At 41.4% G+C, this 21,302-nt stretch overlaps 2 protein-coding genes across 2 annotated transcripts in view; one reads left to right on the plus strand and one right to left on the minus strand.

Annotated features, from left to right (window-relative positions):
• Magt1 (magnesium transporter 1) overlaps positions 1 to 9,471 on the minus strand; it is a 43,092-nt gene extending 33,621 nt beyond the window's left edge. Inside the window, 2 exon segments of the mRNA XM_052170748.1 lie at positions 9,260 to 9,402; positions 9,405 to 9,471. Coding sequence (XP_052026708.1) covers positions 9,260 to 9,402; positions 9,405 to 9,456 — 195 coding nt within the window. The 5' untranslated portion in view covers positions 9,457 to 9,471.
• Positions 9,472 to 13,580: 4,109 nt separating this feature from the next.
• On the plus strand, positions 13,581 to 19,948 carry LOC127675383 (cytochrome c oxidase subunit 7B, mitochondrial). Its single transcript, XM_052171494.1, has 3 exons — positions 13,581 to 13,730; positions 17,186 to 17,310; positions 19,733 to 19,948. The coding sequence occupies exons 1-3, from the start codon at positions 13,691 to 13,693 to the stop codon at positions 19,808 to 19,810; spliced, it is 243 nt and encodes an 80-aa protein (XP_052027454.1). The 5' UTR covers positions 13,581 to 13,690; the 3' UTR covers positions 19,811 to 19,948.
• Positions 19,949 to 21,302: the final 1,354 nt, after the last annotated feature.

A 21,302-nucleotide genomic window follows, 5' to 3' on the forward strand; every position in this document is an offset into this window, starting at 1 on the left:
GCAGAGGCAGGCGGATTTCTGAGTTTGAGGTTAGCCTGGTCTACAGAGTGAGTTCCAGGACAGCCAGGGCTACACAGAGAAACCCTGTCTCAGAAAAAAACCAAATCACCATCAACAACAACAACAACAACAACAACAAAAAAACCAAAAGAAAAAAGAAAAAAAGAGAAAGGAGAGGGAAGGAAAGGAAAAGAGAGGGGGAGAAGGAGGGAGAGGGAGGAGGAGGGAGGGGAGAAGGAGGAGGAAGAGGGAGTAGGGAGGGGGAAGGAGGAGGGAGAAGGAGGGATGGAAAAGAAAGAGAAAGGAAAAATAGCCTGGTAGTTGTCCTTTAATCCCAACATTCAGGTGGGGCCAGGGTAGTCAGGACTACACAGAAAAACTGGTGTGTGCAGAAAATGTCTGGCTTGTCTGTTTATAGCCTGACTTTATGGAGGCATTTTCTCATTATGTGTGGTTGTGAGCTACCATGTGGTTGCTGGGATTTGAACTTATGACCTCTGGAAGAGCAGTCAGTGTTCTTAACCAATGAGCCATCTCACCAGCCCTTGGAGGTATTTTCTCAATTGAGATTCTATCCTCTCAGATGATCCTGGCTAGTGCCAAGAGGTCAAAAAACATAATTTTAGATGCTGGAGGGATGGTTCACTGGTTAATAAAGAGCACCTAGTGCTCTTGTAGAGGACCCAGGTTGGTTTCCTAGCACTGGTATATTAGTCAACAATCAGCTATAACTCTAGTTCCAGGGATCCAGTGGCTGATTGCTGGCTTCCGTGGGCACCAGGCAAGCATGTAGTGCACATACGTCCATGTAGGCAAAACATCCACTGTGGTGGTTAGAATAGCTAGGTATAGCTCCCATAGACTCCGGTGTTTGAATGCTTGGCTCACAGGGAGTGTGGCACTGTTAGGAGGTGTGGCCTTGCTAGAGTGGGTGTGGCCTTGCTTGAGCACGACCTTTGTCTGCGCACTGCCTTATTTCCAGCCATGATGCTAATGACCTAATTCTTTGAAACTGTAATCGAGTCCCAATTAAATATTTTCCTTTGTGTTACTGTGGTCACAGTGTCTCTTCTCAGCACTAGAAACCCTAAGATACACACACATATTAAAATTAAATAAAAGAAAAATAATCTTACCAAGTATGGTGGCATATGCTTATAACCTCAGTACTCAGGAGGCTGAGGCAGGGGGATCACAAATTTTATGAAAGCATGAACAAAACAAAATTAAAAATGATGGTAGAAAGAGGACCAGGAGTTCAAAGCCATCTTCTACATGAGTTCCAGGTCACCTTAGTCCCACGAGACCCTGATTCCAAACAAATAAAACAAAACAAAAGAATCTATGGCATTTAAGAGATGAAATTAGGGGCTGGAGAGATGGCTCAATGGTTAAGAGTACTGACTGCTCGTCTCAAGGTCCTGAGTTCAATTCTCAACAACCACATGGTGGCTCACAACTATCTGTAATGAGATATGACGCCCTCTTCTGGTGTGTCTGAAGAGAGCAACAGTGTACCTATATACAATAATAGCAAGCAGGCCAACGGGAGTGAGCAGAGGTCCTGAATTAAAAATTCCCAGCAACCATGGCTCATAACCATCAGTATAGCTACAGTGCACTCACATAAATAAATAAAAAATAAATAAATACACAAATACATAGACAAACAAACAAATCTTTAAAAAAAGAGAGGTGGAATTAGGAGACTCAGGACCTCAAGATCATCCTCAACAATGCAGCAAGTTTACACTGCAGCAAGTTTAACACTAACCTAGGTTACAATAAAAAGAAACCACAAAAACAAAAACAAAAAATATAGTAGAAAAGAAACATCAGGAAAAAACCCACAACTATTTTAGCCTGTATTAAAGATTAACCTCAAGGCCTTGAGTATGCTAACCAAGGACTTTACCACCAATCTCTATTTTTAGCCCTTCATTTAAAAATGTGTCCACTGGCCCTGCTGGCAGTGACAATGTACGCATCTTTAATCCCAGCACTCCAGAGACAGAGGCAGGTGGATCCTTTAGGTTGAAGTCAGCCTGGTCTACAGAGATCCAGGGCACCCATGGCTACACAGATAAGCCGGGCAGTGGTGGTGCCTTTAATCCCAGCACTCGGGAGGCAGAAGCAGGCTGATTTCTGAGTTTGAAGCCAGCCTGGTCTACAGAGTGAGTTCCAGGGCTACATAGAGAAAACCTGTCTCGAAAAACCAAAACCAAAACCAAACCAACAAAAAGAGAAACTGTTTTGGGAAGCAGGGGTGGGTGTGGGTGAGATTGAGACTAAAGATGCAGCTTAGTGGCAATGTTTATCCACTAAGCTTGAGGCCCTGGGTGTGCTGGCTAGTTTTATGTCAACTTGCCACAGAGTAGAGTGATCATAGAGGGAGCCTTGCTTGAGAAAATACATCTATAATATTGGGGTGCGTGGATGCAGCCTGTAGGGCATTTTCATTAGTGATTGATGGTGGAGGGACCATGACATTGTGGGTGGTGCCATCCCTGGGCTGGTGATCCTGGCTCTATAAGAAAGCAGGCTAAACATAGGGAGCAAGCCAGTAAGCAGCACCCCTCCATGGCCTCTGCATCAGCTCTTGCTTCAGGTTTCTGCCCTGTTTGAGTTCCTGTCCTGACTTGTCTGAATGATGGGCTATGATGTGGAAGTGTAAGCTAATGAACTCCCCAAGTTGTTAGGATCATGGTGTTTCAAGACAACAATAGTAAAGTAACCCTGACAAAACCATTGGGGAATATACAGATCAGTTGTAAAAATATGGGTTCAATCCTCAGTACTCCCTCACTGTGTGTACGCACATGCACACAAGCGCAGACCCCACCCACCCACCTACCTACTTACCCTACCTGCTAGAGCGATGTCTCAGCAGTAAGAGCACTTGATGCTCAATCATATATATCCTGTGCCATTATATGTTAGAAATATGTGATCTGCTTTTTATAAATATTAATTTTACAGGAGATCAAGGTTAAGAAATTACATGAATCTTAGAAGAGACTTTGAACTTTTAAACAAGTATGAGACTGTCACAGACTATGGGGACTTTTGAAATTGGACTGAATGTATTTCTGCATCATGGTAATAAGGCTGTAAGCATATGAGAGCTGGGGAGTGGAATGTAGTGGTTTGACTAGGAATGGCCATTAGGGAGTGGCACTATTAGGAGGAGTGACCCTGCCGAGCAGTGGTGGTGCACAACTTTAATCCCAGCACTTGGGAGGCAGGCAGGCGGATTTCTGAGTTCGAGGCCAGCCTGGTCTACAGAGTTCTAGGACAGCCAGGGCTACACAGAGAAATCCTGTCTCGAAACCCCCCCCCCAAAAAAAAGGATGTGTGACCCTGTTGGGTAGGTATCGCCTTGCTATAAAGAGTATGTCACTAGAGCTGGAGAGATGGCTCAGCGGTTAGGAGCACTGACTGTTCTTCCAATGGTCCTGAGTTCAATTCTCAACCACATGGTGGCTCACAACCATCTGTAATGGGATCTGATGCCCTCTTCTGGTGTGTCTGAAGACAATGACAGTGTAGTCACATATATTAAATAAATAAATAAATAAATAAATAAATCTTAAAAAAAAAAAGAAAGTATGTCACTATGGGAGCAGGCTGAAGTCTCATATGACCAAGCTGTGCCCAGTGTGGCACACAGTCTCCAGCAGCCTGCAGATCAAGATGTAGAACTCTCAGCTCCTTCTCCAACACCGTATCTAGCTGCATGCCACCAAGCTTACCACCATGATAATGGACTAAACCTCTGAAACTGTAATCCAGCCCTAATTAAATGTTTTCCTTTATATGAGCTGCCATGGTCATGGTATCTCTTCACAGCAACAGAAGCCCTAACTAAGAAGTATAGCCAAGTAATGTCTGAAACTCCAGCTCCAAGGGATCTCTCTTGACTCTTCTGCTATCTGTAGAAACCAACACATATGTGTACACACACACACACACACACACACACACACACACACACACACACACCAAGCTTTTTTTCAAGCGTGCGCAAAAAATAAAATAAAAATTATCCCTGGCTGGGGCTGTTGGGGCTGTAGCTCAGTTGGTAGAACGTTTGCCTAGCATTCGTGATGAAGCACTGCATACACTGGGTGTGGTCTGTGTAACCCAAGCTGACCAGAAATTCAGAGCATCTCCCTGGCTCAGACTCTCAAATGAAAGAATGACAGGAGTGGAGCACCAATCTTGGATTTATTGATACTCACTGAAAGAAAAATTAAGTTTCTGCATCCAAGATGTTCACAGTTTAATGAAAAGGGCTGATATATAATATAAACCATACCAGTATCATGTGCTAAACTTAATGTCAATTTACCCTAGGAATCAGAGAAAAGCTCAAGACTTAAAGAGTTGGAAATACCAAGAGCACTGGTGCTGCACATTTGCAATCCCAGCACAGTTGAGGAAGCCAATGTTGGCTATAAAGTGAGTTTGAGATCAGTGTACACTTGATCAAGACTCTAAAAACAACACAAAGAGGGAAGAGTTCCTCCACTGAAGTGGGGACATTTGTACATGTGTAGAAGAAAGATCAGAAAAGGCAGATAACTCAGCATACCTGATTCAGAAAGAAAACATAAGGACTGGAGTTCAGAGCCTAGCACCCATTTCAGACAGCCCACAAAGGCCTGTAACTCTGGGTCTAAGGGAATTGGGTCCTATCTTATGGCATCTGCAGGTAGTCCTACATACATGTACAATTCCTTGCACATCTACCCATACATAAATAAAATAAAAATTATTTTAAGACAAGGACGTGGCTGAATATGTAGTTCGGTAGTGCTTGGTTCAGAGCACTTGTTGTTCCTGCAGAGACATAGGTTTATTTTCCAGTACCCACGTGGTAGTTCATAATTGTCTATAACTCTACGGTCAAGAGATCTGACATCCTCTTTCAGCCTCTGTGGGCACTGCATGCACATGTCCCACATGCATACATGCAGGCAAAATACTCATGTGCATAGGTATTTCCTTTTAGATGTGTGTGTGTATGTACTTCTGTGTGTAGGTATTTGCATGTGAGTTAGGTATGTGCATCAGGTGCCCACAGAGGCCAGAGGAGCAAGATTTCCTGTAGCAGGGCAGGAGAGATGGCTCAGCAGTTAAGAGCACTGATTGCTCTACCAGAGGTCTTTATTTTTATTTTTCTGGCTTTTCGAGACAGGGTTTGTCTGTGTAGCCCTGGCTGTCCTGGAACTCACTTTGTAGACCAGGCTGGCCTCGAACTCAGAAATCCGCCTGCCTCTGCCTCCAAGAGTGCTGGGATTACAGGCATGTGCCACCACCGCCCGGCTTAGATGTCCTGAGTTCAAATCCCAGCAACCATATGGTGGCTCACAACCATCTGTAATGAGATCTGATGCCCTCTTCTAGTGTGTCTGAAGACAGCTACAGTGTACTCATATATAATAAATAAATAAATCCTAAAAAAAAAGGAAAAGATTCCCTGTAGACTCGAACACTGACTTCTGTTAACAGTATTTGTTACTCTTGCATAGTGGTTGATACACACAGCAGAAACAGTAAGTTATTTTAAGCATATAGTGAATATTGCTACTATCTCACCATACTACCTTTCCCCCTGTATCTTTGGTATAGATCTCTGACATAAAAACATGGACTTCTGGGAAACACTTTTCTAAATTAAAAATAAAAGAAACACTGAGTTATAATTGCCCCAATATTTCTTTTTTTCTTTTTCTTTCTTTCTTTTTTTTTTGTTTTTTTTTTGTTTGTTTGTTTTTTTTGAGACAGGGTTTGTCTGTGTAGCCTTGGCTGTCCTGGAACTCACTCTGTAGACCAGGCTGCCCCAATATTTCTTTGTGGTTGCGCTTGGATCCTGTTTACAATAATTTCCTTTGGTATACATAAGAAAGGTCAGTCGGGCAAGTAGTTAGTGCAATATATTTCCAAAATCTGAACAGTGGGCATGAATAAGAGGGAGTTAGAATTAGACTAGAATTAGACTATTTAAAAAAATGTATTGGCCAGGTGGAGGTGGCTCATGCCTTTTATCCCAGCAATTCAGAGGCAAAGGCAGGTGGATCTCTGTGAGTTCCAGGCCAGCCTGGTCTACTGAGAAGTTCCAGGACAGCCAGGGCTACACGGAAAAACTCTGTCTCAAAAGAAAAGAAAAGAAAAGAAAAGAAAAGAAAAGAAAAGAAAAGAAAAGAAAAGAAAAGAAAAGAAAAGAAAAGAAAAGAAAAGAAAACAAAATTATATCACGAAATCTACACTAACCATTTTAACATCTACAGTTTAGTGTTGCTTCCTTTAAAAAAGCAAGAATTTTTCTTCTTAAAAAAGTTTTATGTGCTTTATATGTATATGCCCATGTATACACGCTAGTTTCCTCTGAAATCAGAGGAGGGCATGTGGATGAAGGAAGATATTCTGCAAGGACAACACATGCTCTAGTTCCCTTCCCCTCCCTGCCAAGAAATCTATTTTTCCAAAAAGGAATTTTTGGTTTTAGCTCAATAGAAAATTTATGACCACAATTCCACTGGTAGAAATTCTAGTTAAAAAACCCTTTCCTTTTATGTTGGGCTTGGGAGCACACAACTCTAACTTAGTACTTAAGGTGGAAGCTCAAGATGCTCAGCTCCTTGAAGAATTGGAGACTGGCCTGGTCCAGTTTCAGGAACCCCTGTCTCAAAATGAGCAACCATCAAGAACCGTCACTTTTTATTTGAAAAGATTAAGTGGGGCCAGTGAGATGGTAAAGGTACTTATCACCAAGCCTACGACCTGAGCTTAAACCCTGGGTCCCATATGGTAGGAGAGAACCTATGCTTGCAATTTATCTTTTGGCCTCCACATGTATGCAGTGGCACTTGATCACCCCCCTACACACATGCACACAAACAAATAAAATTTAAGGGACCAGCAGATGCTTCAGTTCTCATCAGTCAGCTTCCTTCGGCCTTCACATACAAGTGGCATACATACACACATATACAGACAGACGGGCATGCGTGCAGGAACACAGGGAGGCACAAATAAAAATAACATAGCGAAGGTTTTGCCAGTTAAGAGCAATAGTTGATGTTGCCAGGTACCAGGTTATATTCCTAGGACTCATATAGTGTGGCTCATGTAACTCTCTTCTGACCTCCAAAAGACACCAGCTACACACATGGTGCACACCTACCCATTCAGGTAAACACTTGGATATCTAAAATATTGTTTCAATTACTTAAAACTAAAAGCAAATCTTTAAAGAGGCTCACAAAACAAAAAGACTAAGTGTTCTGGAATACTGGCAGACAGACACCTGTAATTCTAGTACTGGAGAGTCTGAGGCAGGAGGACAAACTCAACACAAGCAAAACTTTGCACTGTGATTCTGTTACCCTGAAGGAGTTCAAGGCCAGCCTAGAATATGTACCAAAACTCGTTTCAAGCGTAAAAAGCAATCATTACTGTGGACATTCAGACAATATGAATATATAGGGCAAAATCTGAAAGCATTTCATGCCTAGAGATTGCAGCTCTTTTTTTGTTGTTGTTGTTTTGTTTTGTTTTTTTTTTTGGATTTGGTTGTTTTTTTTGTTTTGTTTTGTTTTTTTTGAGACAGGGTTTCTCTGTATAGCCCTGGCTGTCCTAGAACTTACTCTGTAGACCAGGCTGGCCTCGAAGTCAGAAATCTGCCTGCTTCTGCCTCCCAGAGTGTTGGGATTACATGTGTGTGCCACCACCTGGCTGAGATAGCAGCTCTTAAGGGACTATCACCTGTCTTACTTACAGGGTCTTGAGTTTTTCCTATACTTAGACATACAGTTACAAATATGGCTACATATTGTTGCCTACAAAGAATGGCTTGGGATTCTCCTAAAAAGCTACAGCAGGCACTCGCAGCTCAGGTCAAGAGCTTCTTTTTCTTCTGCACAGCATCTAGGACTGGTTCCTAGTTCCCGATTGGCAGGTAACAACTGTCCTCAACTATACTTCTAGGGGATTCCACACCTTCTTTGGGCCTCCATGGAGGCACTGAACGAACACTCAAAAACTGAAAAGATGTATGTATTAATTTCTTGGCCCACCAAAAAGGCTGCTCACTAGATTATATCTTTGATAATCATATATTTTTATTTTCTTCTTTGTCAACTTCCCTATTTTAATGTTTTCCTTTGCTAGTGTTATTGTTTTCAAATAGGGTCTTGCATAGCCTAGGCTAGTCTCTAACTCACTTAGCAGCCAAGGATGACCTTGAATTCCTGAACCTCTTTCACTACAGTGTTTTGAGTACAGGCATGCCCACCATACCAGGCTTAGCTTAGTTTTTAACCTTATGAAATAATTCAAATACTCAGACAGATACAGAAATTATTTTATTTATTAACATAACTTAATAGCTGCAATGTTTAACTGGTATTTCAAAATGTACCTATAGGTTTTGTGTACTAAAGGAAGTTCAGAATGCACGGGAAATGGCATTAGAATGAACGGACTTAGTACACTTTAAATGCAGCAGCCCTTCCTTCCTTATAAAATTAGAAGGCATAAATAATTATCACTAGTCTTTTAAAGTTCTATGAGTATATGGTTCTAAGTCACAAATGTTCAAAAATACAGGGCTCTAAGGTCCATCTGTTCGGACTGCTAAATATCAAGCTTAAAAAAAAATAAAATTACAAAAAGCTGGGCGTCCCAGCTCACACCTGTAACCTCAGCACTTGGAAGGCAAAGGATTGTCATGAGGTGGAGGCCAGAATGGGCTATAGGGGGAGAATGCTTTAAACGAAACAGAACAACAACAACAAAAAATAAACAGAAAACAATGAGAATATTGTATGTTTTCTACATCTCAGAGACTGTCTTTTCCATAAATTGAGGGGAATCTAACTCATCTAGTTTTCCCACTTCTGGGCTGTCTCCATATGACAGACACACGACCTATGGTCGACTGCAGAAGCTTGCATTATTACACCCTCTGGGTAGCAAAACGAGCTCCTCAGCCCAACACCCAAAGCGGTCCGAGCTCCAGGAGTGTCTCAACTTGTAACTGCACATTCCCCTGCTGCTGGAAGCCAGTTGGTCACCTACTTTTGGATTCGAAACCCTATAACACAAGAAGTTGCAGCTCCCGCTTTTGTGAAGCCAACTTCCTCCCAACCGCGGAATCCAAGTCACGCCCAGCACAGATCCCTGGGAAGGGGCGAGCGGACCCTTCCTAGCCCCAAGTCCAGAAAGTCCCTGCCGCTGGCAGGCGCCGCCTCACCTCCTTCTTTCTTTGGGCAGAGGCCGAAGGAACCTTGGAAATGAGCAGCAGTGCCACCGCTGTGGTCGCACACACACACCAGAGCCACCTCGGCGAGGCCATGTCCTCTCGTCTCTCTCGGCGGCGGGGCGAAACTTTCTTCACGCTCCGAGGGTGGGGCGTGAGAACGGGCGAGCCGAGCCCCTGGCGCTCCCCATTGGCTCGGCTCAGCCTGGCTGCGCGACCCCTCACATCACGTCACGCGCAGCGGACGCCCGCTTAAAAGAAAAAAAAAGTTCTTTTCCGATTGGTTCCTGCGAGCCAATAGGAAAAGGATAATCTGGAGGTTTCTTATTGGTCCGCTGAAAAGGCTGCACCGCCCCTTTTGTGCGTGTAAAGACAATGCGCTCAGCGAACTTTTAATACACATGCGCAGACTTGAAATGTTGCTGAATATTTTTTTTAGAGGCACAAAATGGCTTGTACATTTAAAATGGAATCATCATCCAGAAAGCGTTCCTTTAAAATTGTTTGAATTTGAGCTGGCCTAAGTAACTCAAGCCTCAATCCACGCATTTGAATGTGAAAGCAAGCGCACCTATTGTTCAAGGTCATCTTTGGTTCCTTTGTCGGGATCCCAGGTCACCTGATCAATATAAGATTGTCAAAGCTAAAGAAGCCCTCTTGTTTTCTCATAACCAAAATCCCAGATTTGGTAGGTGAAAGTGGAGGCAGGACAATTAGGAGTTCAACAATTCAAGGAACCTCCAGAGTTCCATTCTAGCCTGAGCTCAGGTCCGAGGGAACTACATGGTCTAAAGCAGAAGCTTGCATTGTACGCTTTGGTTAGCAAAACGAATTTCTCAGCCCCAAACTCAAAGCTAACAACACCCCAAACCTCCATATATCTTACATCAAAAGTTTTTTTTTTTTTTTTGAAAAATAGTCCTTTAGCATAATATTCTGGGAGAGGAGCTGGAGAAATGTCTCAAGGGTTAAGAACATTTAACTATTTTTAGAGAGGACCCTCCCAGGACCTGCATGGTGGGTAACAACCTAGTCCCAGGGGTCTGATGCCCTCTTCTGACTTTCATGAGACCAGACACACACCCAGTGCACATACATACATGCAGCCAAACCACACACACACACACACACACACCAAGCTTTTTTTCAAGTGCATTCTATTCTTGAAGATGGTCAAGTACTGTTCCCATGATTGCAACTCTTCATCAAGTTGCTTTGGCCAGGGTGTTTTTTTGGTTTTGGTTTTGATTTGGTTTTTTTGTTGTTGTTGTTGTTTTTTGTTTGTTTGTTTTTGTTGTTGTTTGTTTGTTTGTTTGTTTGGTTTTTTGGTTTTTTGGACACAGGGTTTCTCTGTATAGCCCTGGCTGTCCTGGAACTCACTCTGTAGACCAGGCTGGCCTCGAACTCAGAAATCTGCCTGAAACTCTGCCTCCCAGAGTGCTGGGATTACAGGCATGCGCCACCACCGCCCTGCTTGGCCAGGGTGTTATAACATGGCAACAGTAACCCTGACTAAGACATTGGGGATCAGTTGGTAGGATGTTTAACTGTTATTTGTAAACACCTCATGGGTTTAATCCTCAACACACACACACACACACACACACAGTATAATTTGGATTTATTTATTTATTTTGCATCGCAGGACAAAGTAAAGGACTGAGTGAAGGATCCCACACAAGCTGGGCAGGCATTACATCAGCTACACCCAAAGCCTACGGTGCATTTATTTTAAATGTGTGGTACATATTATATGATTAATCTTTTAGGTCTTCCTTGAAAGCAACCCTCCCCACCCCCCGGAATTATAATTCCATTATTTGGAGAGTTAAGGAGATGGGTGTTGAAAGGGAAGTAACTGGAGTGGCTGGAGAAGTGGCTCAGTAGTTAAGAGCACTGACTATTCTTCTGAAGGTCCTGAGTTCAAATCCCAACCATCCATAAAGAGATCTGACACCCTCTTCTGGTGCTGTCTGAAGACAGCTACAGTGTACTTAGATAAAATAATAAATCCTTTTTTAATAAAAAGAAAGAGGGGGGGGGGCTGGAGAGGTGGCTCAGTGGTTAAGAGCACTTAACCACTTCCAGAGATCCTGAGTTCAATTCCCTTTCCATTTCAATTTCCTAACCACATGGTGGCTCATAACCATCTATAATGGGATCTGATGCCCTCTTCTGGCCTGCAGACAGAATGCAGGCAGAATGCTGTATAAATAATAAATAAATCTTTAAAAAAAAAAGGAAGGAAAGTAATTGGTCTCAATATAAAGAGATTTGAAATAAGATGAGCATGGCAGTGCATACCTGTAAACCCAATACTCAGGAGATAGAGGCAGGAGGATATTAGGGGTTAATACCAGTCTAGGCGGCTTAGGGAGTTAGTCTCTGAGCTATTAGAGACTCTGTCTCAAGCAAAACAAGACAAAACAAAACAAACAGACAGTGAGAAGGGGAGAGGGAGAGGGAGAGGGAGAGGGAGAGGGAGAGGGAGAGGGAGAGAGAGAGAGAGAGAGAGAGAGAGAGAGAGAGAGAGAGAGAGAGTGCAATAGCCACATGTGGTGGCACATGCCTGTAATTCCAAAATTTTGCAGAGCAGACTGAAGTGGGAAAATCGCAACTCTGAGGCCCACTTATGTTACATTGTGACATTGTGAATCCCTGTTTCACACCTATAACCCCAGCACTTGGGAGACTGAAGCAGGCATCTTGTCACGAGATTGAGGCCAGGCTTGGCAACATAGTAAATTCCAAGTTAGCTTGTACTAGAGGATGAAATCTTGTCTCCAAGAAACAAACACAAAAATAAACAAGGGGCTGGAGAGATGGCTCAGCCGTTAACAGCACTGACTGCTCTTCCAGAAGTTCTGAGTTCAATTCCCAGCAACCACATGGTGGCTCACAACCATCTGTAATGGGATCTGATGCTCTTTTCTGATGTGTCTGAAGACAGCGACAGTGTACTCATGTACATAAAATAAATAAATAAATCTTTAAAAAAATAAACAAATGGTCACATAGAAAATGCAGACCTGCAAATCCTTTTTTAAAAAGATTTATTTATTATATGTAAGTACACTGTAGATGTCTTCAGACATTCCAGAAGAAGGCATCAGATCTCATCACGGATGGTTGTGAGCCTCCATGTGGTTGCTGGGATTTGAACTCAGGACCTCTGGAAGAGCAGTCAGTGCTCTTGACTGCTGAGCCATCTCATCAGCCCCAGACCTGCAAATCTTAAAAAAAAATAAACAATCATACCAAATTATCTTTGTTTTATGTTCACTCAGGTTGTTTTAGGCATATGCTCCAGAGAAGTCATATAGACACAATATGGTGCAGAATCACCAGTGATACAAAACGTAGATAGAAGCTTGATGCAGACTAGGATAGTCATAATGCATTGTTCATTCTTTGTTCTTGTTGCTGCACACATTCCTCCCTTCCCCTCAAGATACTTGTTTAATTACAAAGGGAAGGTGGTGACTTTAAAATGTAGAAATCTGGTGTGCAGTGCTTTGATGAAATGATTAAGTTCATACTATTACTGAACAGGACATGCTAAGGTCCTATATCTTCTGGTAAGATGCTTTAAGAAGCAGAGTTTGATTTGTGCATTATTTCTCTTATCATGACACTAGAGAAGCTAAGGCAGAAGAATTGCAAATTCTAGGCCAGTCTGGGCTACACAGTGAGTTCAAGTCTGTCTGGGTTACATAGGAGAACTGTCTTACACAGAGTTTCTGAAGAAGATACATTTGTATATAGTATTCTTGTCAGATGTACCTAGACTGGAATCCCTAGAAAACACAACAACAACAAAACAAGGCCAATTGATCTCCCAGCATTTGGGAGGCAGAGGCAGGTATAGATATCTCTGTGAGTTCAAGGCCAGCTTGGTCTACATAGAGAGTTTCTGGTCAGCCAGGACTAAATAGAGAGACTGTGTCTCAACTCCCCCAAAAAATTACAAAAAAAAAAGATTAAAAGTGAAACCAATTAACATAGGTAATAGTCAGACTATGAAAAATTTGAAGGGACTGTAATTGGAAATGTGACACTAGATCCAATTCTCTTGAGTTTTAGCACTATCTTGAAGCTGGTGCCTTATGTAAGGTCGGTGTCTCAGCTCTCCTTTGTAGAGTCCTAAACCTTTGTTCAAAGAGTTACCTCCTTGTTTAGTAAATACTATTCTTTTGCAGCCATGAAGCTTGAAACTACATTTCCCAATGGTCTTTCTCTTTCCGCTTAGGAAATAGGATTACAATTTCTATAGGTCAACTCCCAAATCTCGCGACATCTCACAAATCTCATTAGCAATCTCCGCTGAAAGCCATTTTGTTTTTCAGGACTCTTTGCAAGGGTAGTTGGGGTGAATTTGCACCAAGGTAGCAGCGTAGTCACCGCAGTTCCATCTTCGTCGCCGCGATGTTGCCCTTGGCCAAAAACGCACTAACCCGTCTCCAAGGTGAGCAGACAATGTGGGTGAATTCTTTACAACACCTGGGATCCGTCTGTCCTCGTGCTCCCAGTGACCTTTTCCTCCGCCCCAAATCTTGCGGTTTTAATTCTAGGCGCCTGTTTGCCTGCGTGGTCTCCAGTCACTGCGAAGATAGCTGTAACAGAGGTAGCCGCAACAGTGGCTTTATCATTCTGTTTCTGTGTTCCTAACCCAGTTATGCATTCTGTTTCTTCAGGGACCTATGATTTCCAGGAAGAACGCTTTGGCGGACACCCTGCTCTTTTAGCGATGTTCTGAATTTCAACTTTGGGGGGTGTATTTACATAGAAGAACTGATCTTCTATAGTAACGGTGGTAGGAAACTAAATCTACCCCACCTGGATCTATAGCAAAACCCTAAGCCTAGCAGCTTTGAAATAGTCATCTGTAGATTATTAACGGAGTGTTAACTGTGGTAAAAACAATCATCATCATTTTTTCTTGCTTAAAAGTTAGGCAAGTACGTGGAAGTTTGAAACTAGCATTATACATGGAGAATACGCTAGACTGGAAAGAAAATTCATTTTCGTAATTGCTTTTCTGTGAAGGTGACCTTCAGTAACGTGAATAAAGGTGCCCTCTCACAGATACCTTTAGCTTGCTTCTCTGGCCATGGGTTTTGTCTTATTTTACCTTTAGACCACATGCTGTGTTCTAAGCACTGACATACTTTGGGAATAATTGAAAAAAAAAATAGGAGCCCAACTGATCTTTCATCTGCCACAAGCTGTGTTTATTATTTCTTTCACATTGGACAAATGATTTAGCTTTATAAACTTGTTTTGTAGGATTGAGGTTAGTAAGGGTAGTAAATAATACCTATGTCAAAGATCATAAACCAATGTCACTAAACTTTTTGGTTTGGTTTTGTTTTTGGTATAGAGGAGAGACTTAAGGATAGCCACTTGGTAAATCAGAGTGTTGAAACAACAGTTGTTTGGTAATCTCAATTTCTTTGATCTTTAAGTGATTTAGGGCCTTAAAATACTGTAGGAAAAGTTTTTTGTTGTTTTTTGAGACAGGTTTTTTTAGTGTAGCTTGGCTGCCCTGGAACTTACTCTGGAGACCAGGCAAAAAGTTTATTTTTTTTTAATTTATTTATTTTTTAAACAGTTTTTTAAGATTTATTTATTATATGTAAGTACACTGTAACTGTCTTCAGACACCCCAGAAGATCACATTATGGATGGTTGTGAGCATGTGGTTGCTAGGATTTGAACTCAGAACCTTCAGAAGAGCAGTCGGTGCTCTTAACCACTGAGCCATCTCTCCAGCCCCAAAAGTTTATTTTTTTAAAGTTTAATTTGTTGTGTTTCTATTTCTCATACTCACCTTTTTAAGTGTTCAGGAGCAGAATACATTATGGAATGTTTATGAATTTGCTTACTCTGGATGTGGTTGTTTTCTGAGGGAGGGTCTCAAGTACACTAGGTTGGTCTTCCATTTAATTTGTAGCCAAGGATGTCTTCAACTCCTGATCTTTGCCTCCATTTCCCAAGTGCTGGGATTACAAGTACTTCTCACCTTTATAGACCTAATTCTGTTTGCTTCTGAAGTGTTAGGGGTCAAGTCTAGGAAATGGTAGGCCAGCAGTAACACAAATCAAGCTACATTTCCCTGGGTGTGGCTGGGTAAAGGTGAAAGTGAAAGCCTGAGTAAAGCAGCTAAAGAGTTAATAGAACGGTTGAGCAATAATTAGTGGTTTTTTTGAGGGGGGGGCAGTTTGATAAAATTTGATCCCAAAGTTCTCCTCAGCCTGAAACATTAGTGAGTGAACAGCATTTCTATTTTGTTTCTATTTTTGAAATGGTCTTACTCTGCAGCCCAGCCTGGCATCAAAATTGAGTATAGTTTTTGACCTTAGCCTCCTAAGCACTGAGAGTACAGATTTAAACCACCACACCTCAATTCAACATTGCTTTTCCCCCCTCTTTATCTATAAGTACCTTTTTTTTGGTATTTACCACCACTTTCTAATTTTATTCCTTACTAAGATGCCTATGTATCTTATTCTTCATGCAAATTTGATTGGCTTTCTGGTACAGTAGATCTCTTTGTCTCTGTCATTTTTTTGTTGTTGTTTTGTTTGTTTGTTTGTTTTTCGAGACGGGGTTTCTCTGTGTAGCCCTGTCTGTCCTGGAACTCACTCTGTAGTCCAGGCTGCCCTCGAACTCTGAAATCCGCCTGCCTCTGCCTCCTAAGTGCTGGGATTAAAGGTGTGCGCCACCACTGCCCAGCTTGTCTCTGTCATTTTTAATTCCATTTTTCTACATCCCTAGGAACAAATCCTACTTGGCCTAAATGCTTAGTTAATTCTACTTGCTTGTACAACAGAGATTCATGTCTTCATGTATAACACTCACTTCTAGGCTAGAAATTCCCTGACGATAAAATGTCTTGTCTTGTACATTCTTTGTACTCTTAGTCTCGTGCACCCTAGACTGACCCTGCTCCTGCTTCCACCTTCCAAGTACTTACATTACAGATGTGCTTGCCTGCTTATATACTCTTATTATATAATCAAAAACCTTATTCTTTACCAATTATTTTAAAATCCTACTTACCATAGTTTGGGGGCATAATTTTAAGGTGATAATTATTTGATTTTTATTTTTGTTGGGAAAATTTTCAGGAATCCAGAAAAAAATATGAATTGTGTGAAGAACATTTATCATTTTGTATCAATATTTTATTGTATTTTTAAATCATGTTTCTGTCCATGTGTCACTTTATCATATTTACTTTATTTCTTTTTTTAAAGATGTATTTCATCTATATGAATACACTGTAGCTGTCTTCAGACACACCAGAAGAGGATCCCATTACAGATGGTTGTGAGTCACCATGTGGTTGCTGGGAATTGAACTCAGGACCTCTGGAAGAGCAGTCAGTGCTCTTAACTGCTGAGCCGTCTCTCCAGTCCTCATATTTATTTATTTTTTGAGATGGAGTCTTTAACTGTAGCTCAGGGTAGCCTAGAATTCACTGTATAGCCCAGTTTGGCCTTGCACTTGTGGCAATTCTCCTGTCTCAGTCCCCTAAGTGCTGAGCTTTCAGGTGTGAGCCTGGCAGTTTGTCTTATTTTTACAGCATTTGAGAAGATGCTTACTTGTCCGTCCATCTGTCCTTTCTTCCTGTCTGTCTGTCTGTTTTTGTTTTGTTTTTTTTAGAGACAGGGTTTCTCTGTGTAGCCCTGTTTGTCTTAGAATTGGCTTCTAACCAGGCTGGTCTCCAACTCAGAAATACTCTGGCCTCTGCCTCCCAAGTGCTGAGACTAAAGGCATGTGCCACCACCGCCTGAGCACTTGTTCTTGTACTAACATTTAGTAGTCTGTTGAGTTCACTGCCTTTGCTTTCCTGATTGGCAGTTGTCTTGTTTTATTTTGATAATTGATTCATGTACTTTTGTGTTCTTTTCTAAGTTCGAAGCATTCAGCAAGTGGTGGCAAGGCAGAGCCATCAGAAGAGGACACCTAATTTCCATGACAAATATGGGAATGCTATATTAGCAGGTGGAGGCATCTTTTGTATTTCTACATGGACATATGTAAGTACTTTTAGTTGATTATTTCTTTTGCAGTGCTAGGAATTGAACTCAGGCTATCATACATATTAGGCACATGCTCTGTCATTGAGCTATAATCTCAGGCTCAGTGGTTTTTAATTTATTCTCATTTAGTCTGTATTGAAAATGTTAAATTTCTAGTTAAGGAAGGATTGGAAAGACTATCTAATCATCCTCCCAATGTATATGGCTTCCTTTGCATTCAGTATTCATTACTCTTAATGTTTCCAGTAATGAATTTTTGGTTGGATTGCAAGGCAGCCCTTTTCTGTATTGTGTTGCTGTTAGAAGAATCTTTTTTTTTTTTTTTTTTTTTGGTTTTTTTTTGGTTTTTTGGATTTTGGTTTTTTCGAGACAGGGTTTCTCGGTGTAGCCCTGGCTGTCCTGGAACTCACTCTGTAGACCAGGCTGGCCTCGAACTCAGAAATCCACCTGCCTCTGCCTCCCAGAGTGCTGGGATTACAGGAGTACGCCACCACTGCCTGGCAAGAAGAATCTTATTTGTGGAGCCCAAGCATGGTGGTATATGTCTGCAAGTGTGAGGTTAGCCTGAGCTATATAATGTACATAGTGAGAGCTTCCCTCTAAAACAAAACATTCTTTTGTTTTTGTTTTTTTTTTTTTTTTTGAGACAGGGTTTCTCTGAGTAGCCCTGGCTGTCCTGGAACTCACTTTGTACACCAGGCTGGCCTCGAACTCAGAAATCTGCCTGCCTCTGCCTCCCAAGTGCTGGAATTAAAGGCGTATGCCACCACCACCGGCTCAGTTAAAACAGTCTAATGTTGAGTTAAATATTTTCCCCTTTGTAATTTGTACATCAGTTCATTGCAGTAGAGAAATTATGACCCATCAAATTTCCATATGACAGCAGCTAGTAGAAGATTGCTGTCATAGGTTATAAAGTACATGATTAATATTGACAGGACCCCGGGTTCAATTCACAGCAACAACAACATTGCCATGGTGTCTTAAGATGAAAACATGTATAGATATGCTGGCCAGGTTTTTTGTTACATAATTTCTGGATTTTCATATTTTGAGTCACCTTCCTAGATATACTTCAGTAACTGGATTTCCTTCTAAAATTCTGTAGTCACAGCAGAGGCACAAGCCAGTGTGGTTGGAGATAAACATACCTGCAACTTGGGAGGTTGAGTCAGATAGACTGAGAGAATAGTAAGACCAGCTCGAGCTATAGCAAGCCTGGGGTCTGCTTAGGCTACATAGCAGATTTTTTTGTCTCAAAACAAAGCCAGAACCCAAATGTAATTTTCTTGATAGAGGAAATAAAGCTTGTTTACCATATTTTAATATTCCATATCTGTTGCCTAACAACTTATTTTCTAGTTACTTTCTGGCTAAAAGTGGTAATTTTGAAATCTTAATAAATATATTTCTGTCTTAGTGATACAGATTGCTGAGTGAGGTGGCACACACCTGTAATCCCAATAGTAGAGATACAGGAAGATCAAGAGTTTAGAGGCATCTTTGCTACATAACAAGTCTTAAGGTCACCCTGGTCCACATGGAACCTCAATAAAACAAAAGGGATAATTTAACCCTTGCCTGAAATGAGATATACTATTAATATTAGTGCTGAGGATTGAAGCCAGGGTCTTCTGTTTCTAAGCATAGTCATGTACCTTTAATGATCTGGATGTACCTTTGCCTTGTTGTCAGATACTAAAATAAATGAATTCTTGCAGGTAGTTGTGCTTGACAGAAGCAATATTTCAGAGGGCATAAAAATATCAAATATAGTTTTTTTAAAAAAACACTTAGTGTATATTAGTACACTGTAGCTGTCTTCAGACATATCATTAGAGGGCTTCAGATACCAATACAGATGGTTGTGAGCCACCATGTGGTTGCTGGGAATTAAACTCAGGACCTCTGGAAGAGCAGTCAGTGCTCTTAACTCTCCAGCCCTAAACTATAGTTTTGATTTAAGAACAATTTCAAAATTCATTTCCTCAGTCTTCTAGCCTCATTCCCTGTACTTTTTTTGGTAGTTGGAGACAGGGTTTCTCTGTGTAGCCCTGAGTGTCCTGGAACTCACACTGTAGACCAGGGTGTCCTCAAACTCAGAGAATCATCTGCCTCTGCGTCCTGAGTGCTGGGATTAAAGGTGTGTGCCATCACCAGCACACATTCCAACCACTTAGTGGCCAGATGTGGCCGGTGACTCCTATATTGGACAGTGCAGATTGAGAACATTTCCTTCTACTCAGAACTGACAGTAGTTTGTTTTGACCGCTATGTTAAGCACTATATCCCAGGTGACTTGCTGTTTATTGTTAAACTAAGGAGCAGAATTTCTTTGTAATTTTGAAGCTAGAGTTTGCAAGTTGAGAATGGACTATGGTTTAAATATGTATAACTGACAGCCTTTTAATTCTTACAGACAGCCACACAGATTGGAATAGAATGGAACCTGTCCCCTGTTGGCAGAGTCACCCCAAAAGAATGGAGAGATCAGTAGTCATGCCAGCTGGTACAATAACCAAGGAATTGTTTTAAAATCAACTCATAAGTGAATGCCAAGTCAAAGAATCATGTACTCATTAAACTATGGCAGATTGAAGAACAAATAAAGAAATAAAGTACCTTGAAACCTTCATTTCTAGGTTTTGCTTTCTTTTGTAAATGAAGCCAAGCATGGTGACGTCTCATTTATTTATGCTGTATTGACTCTTAAAATGACTTTTTTCCCTATGAGGTGATGTGAGGGAAATCTATGATCAGGAAGGCACCTTTATATTAAGCTGAAATTACAGCCAATGAATAAATAACCACAGCGTTGTTTTAGGAGACCACTGGGTCAAGAGTTTGTCCATATATGTTATGCTTAGTGCTCTCTACTTCATGGTTATATTTGGAATTGTCATTAACTCCCTTCTGTCTAGAGGCTTTAGACTGTCACCAATGCCAAGGGGATAATGATCCTGTAAGAGCTAGCTTTGCAAAAGACTACTACCTCCTTACACTGTATGGCATACTCAAGTGGTAAATTTTCAGCATAATCCTTAATCTTTAGGACCTGTCATATGCTTCCTAGTTATTTAACTGTTGCTGAAAGAGTATCTGTTAATCATGGGTTTAAAGTGATAAACACTGATACTCGTTGGTCTGTTTATTTTCTGTAATTATAGCAGTATTAGATAACATTTAGGTTTGGGGCTTGCCCTGAGTTTAGTATATGGCAATGAACTTCCTGTGTAAGGTGTAACCTAAAGGGAATGTTAATTGTATCACAGGTTCCATTACACCTTTTTGTTAAGAGCTGGAAGTCCACATTCTGTTTACTAGAAATAGTTTTCAAGATTTATAACTATGTTATTCCTGCTTGATAAAATTTACGCTGGGTGTGGTAGCATATACCTTCCATCTCAGTACTCCAGAGGCAGGGAAGATCACTTTGCAGTGATCCAGGCTAGTCAGGCCCTACATAGTTGAGACACTGTCTCAAAAAAAAAAAAAAAACCCTTGGAACATTTTTATGAGATGTGTAGAACTGTTCATACTAGTACTAAGCCATTCCAATACAGATCAATCTGAAATGTTGATTAAACAATACACGTAATACCTTAGATTGTACACCTTTTCAGCTCATTTATGATGAGGTAATGTACACTATGATATGTTCTCTTTTCCATTCATCATTACATCTTAATCACGTCCTTTCAGTCCCCCTACCCCCCTCACGCTCCCTCTCCCCTTTCTCTGAGTTGTTCCTTTCTGTCAGGTAAGTTGTCAGCTTCATGTGGCATTTTACATTTGCTTAGTGTGTGTGTGTGTGTGTGTGTGTGGTAGTGATGTGTGCTACAGTCGACATGTGAAGGGCAGAGGACAGCTTGAAGGGGGAGCTGCTTTACCATGTAAGTCCTGGCAGCAAATGCCCTGCCTCCGGACCCAAGCCCAGCTTGCTCTCTTGTACTTATTTTTTTCTGTGCTTTTTTGAGACAAGGTTTCTC

Source organism: Apodemus sylvaticus, chromosome X, assembly GCF_947179515.1.
Source record: "Apodemus sylvaticus chromosome X, mApoSyl1.1, whole genome shotgun sequence".
In the NCBI taxonomy this organism is placed as follows: Eukaryota; Metazoa; Chordata; class Mammalia; order Rodentia; family Muridae; genus Apodemus; species Apodemus sylvaticus.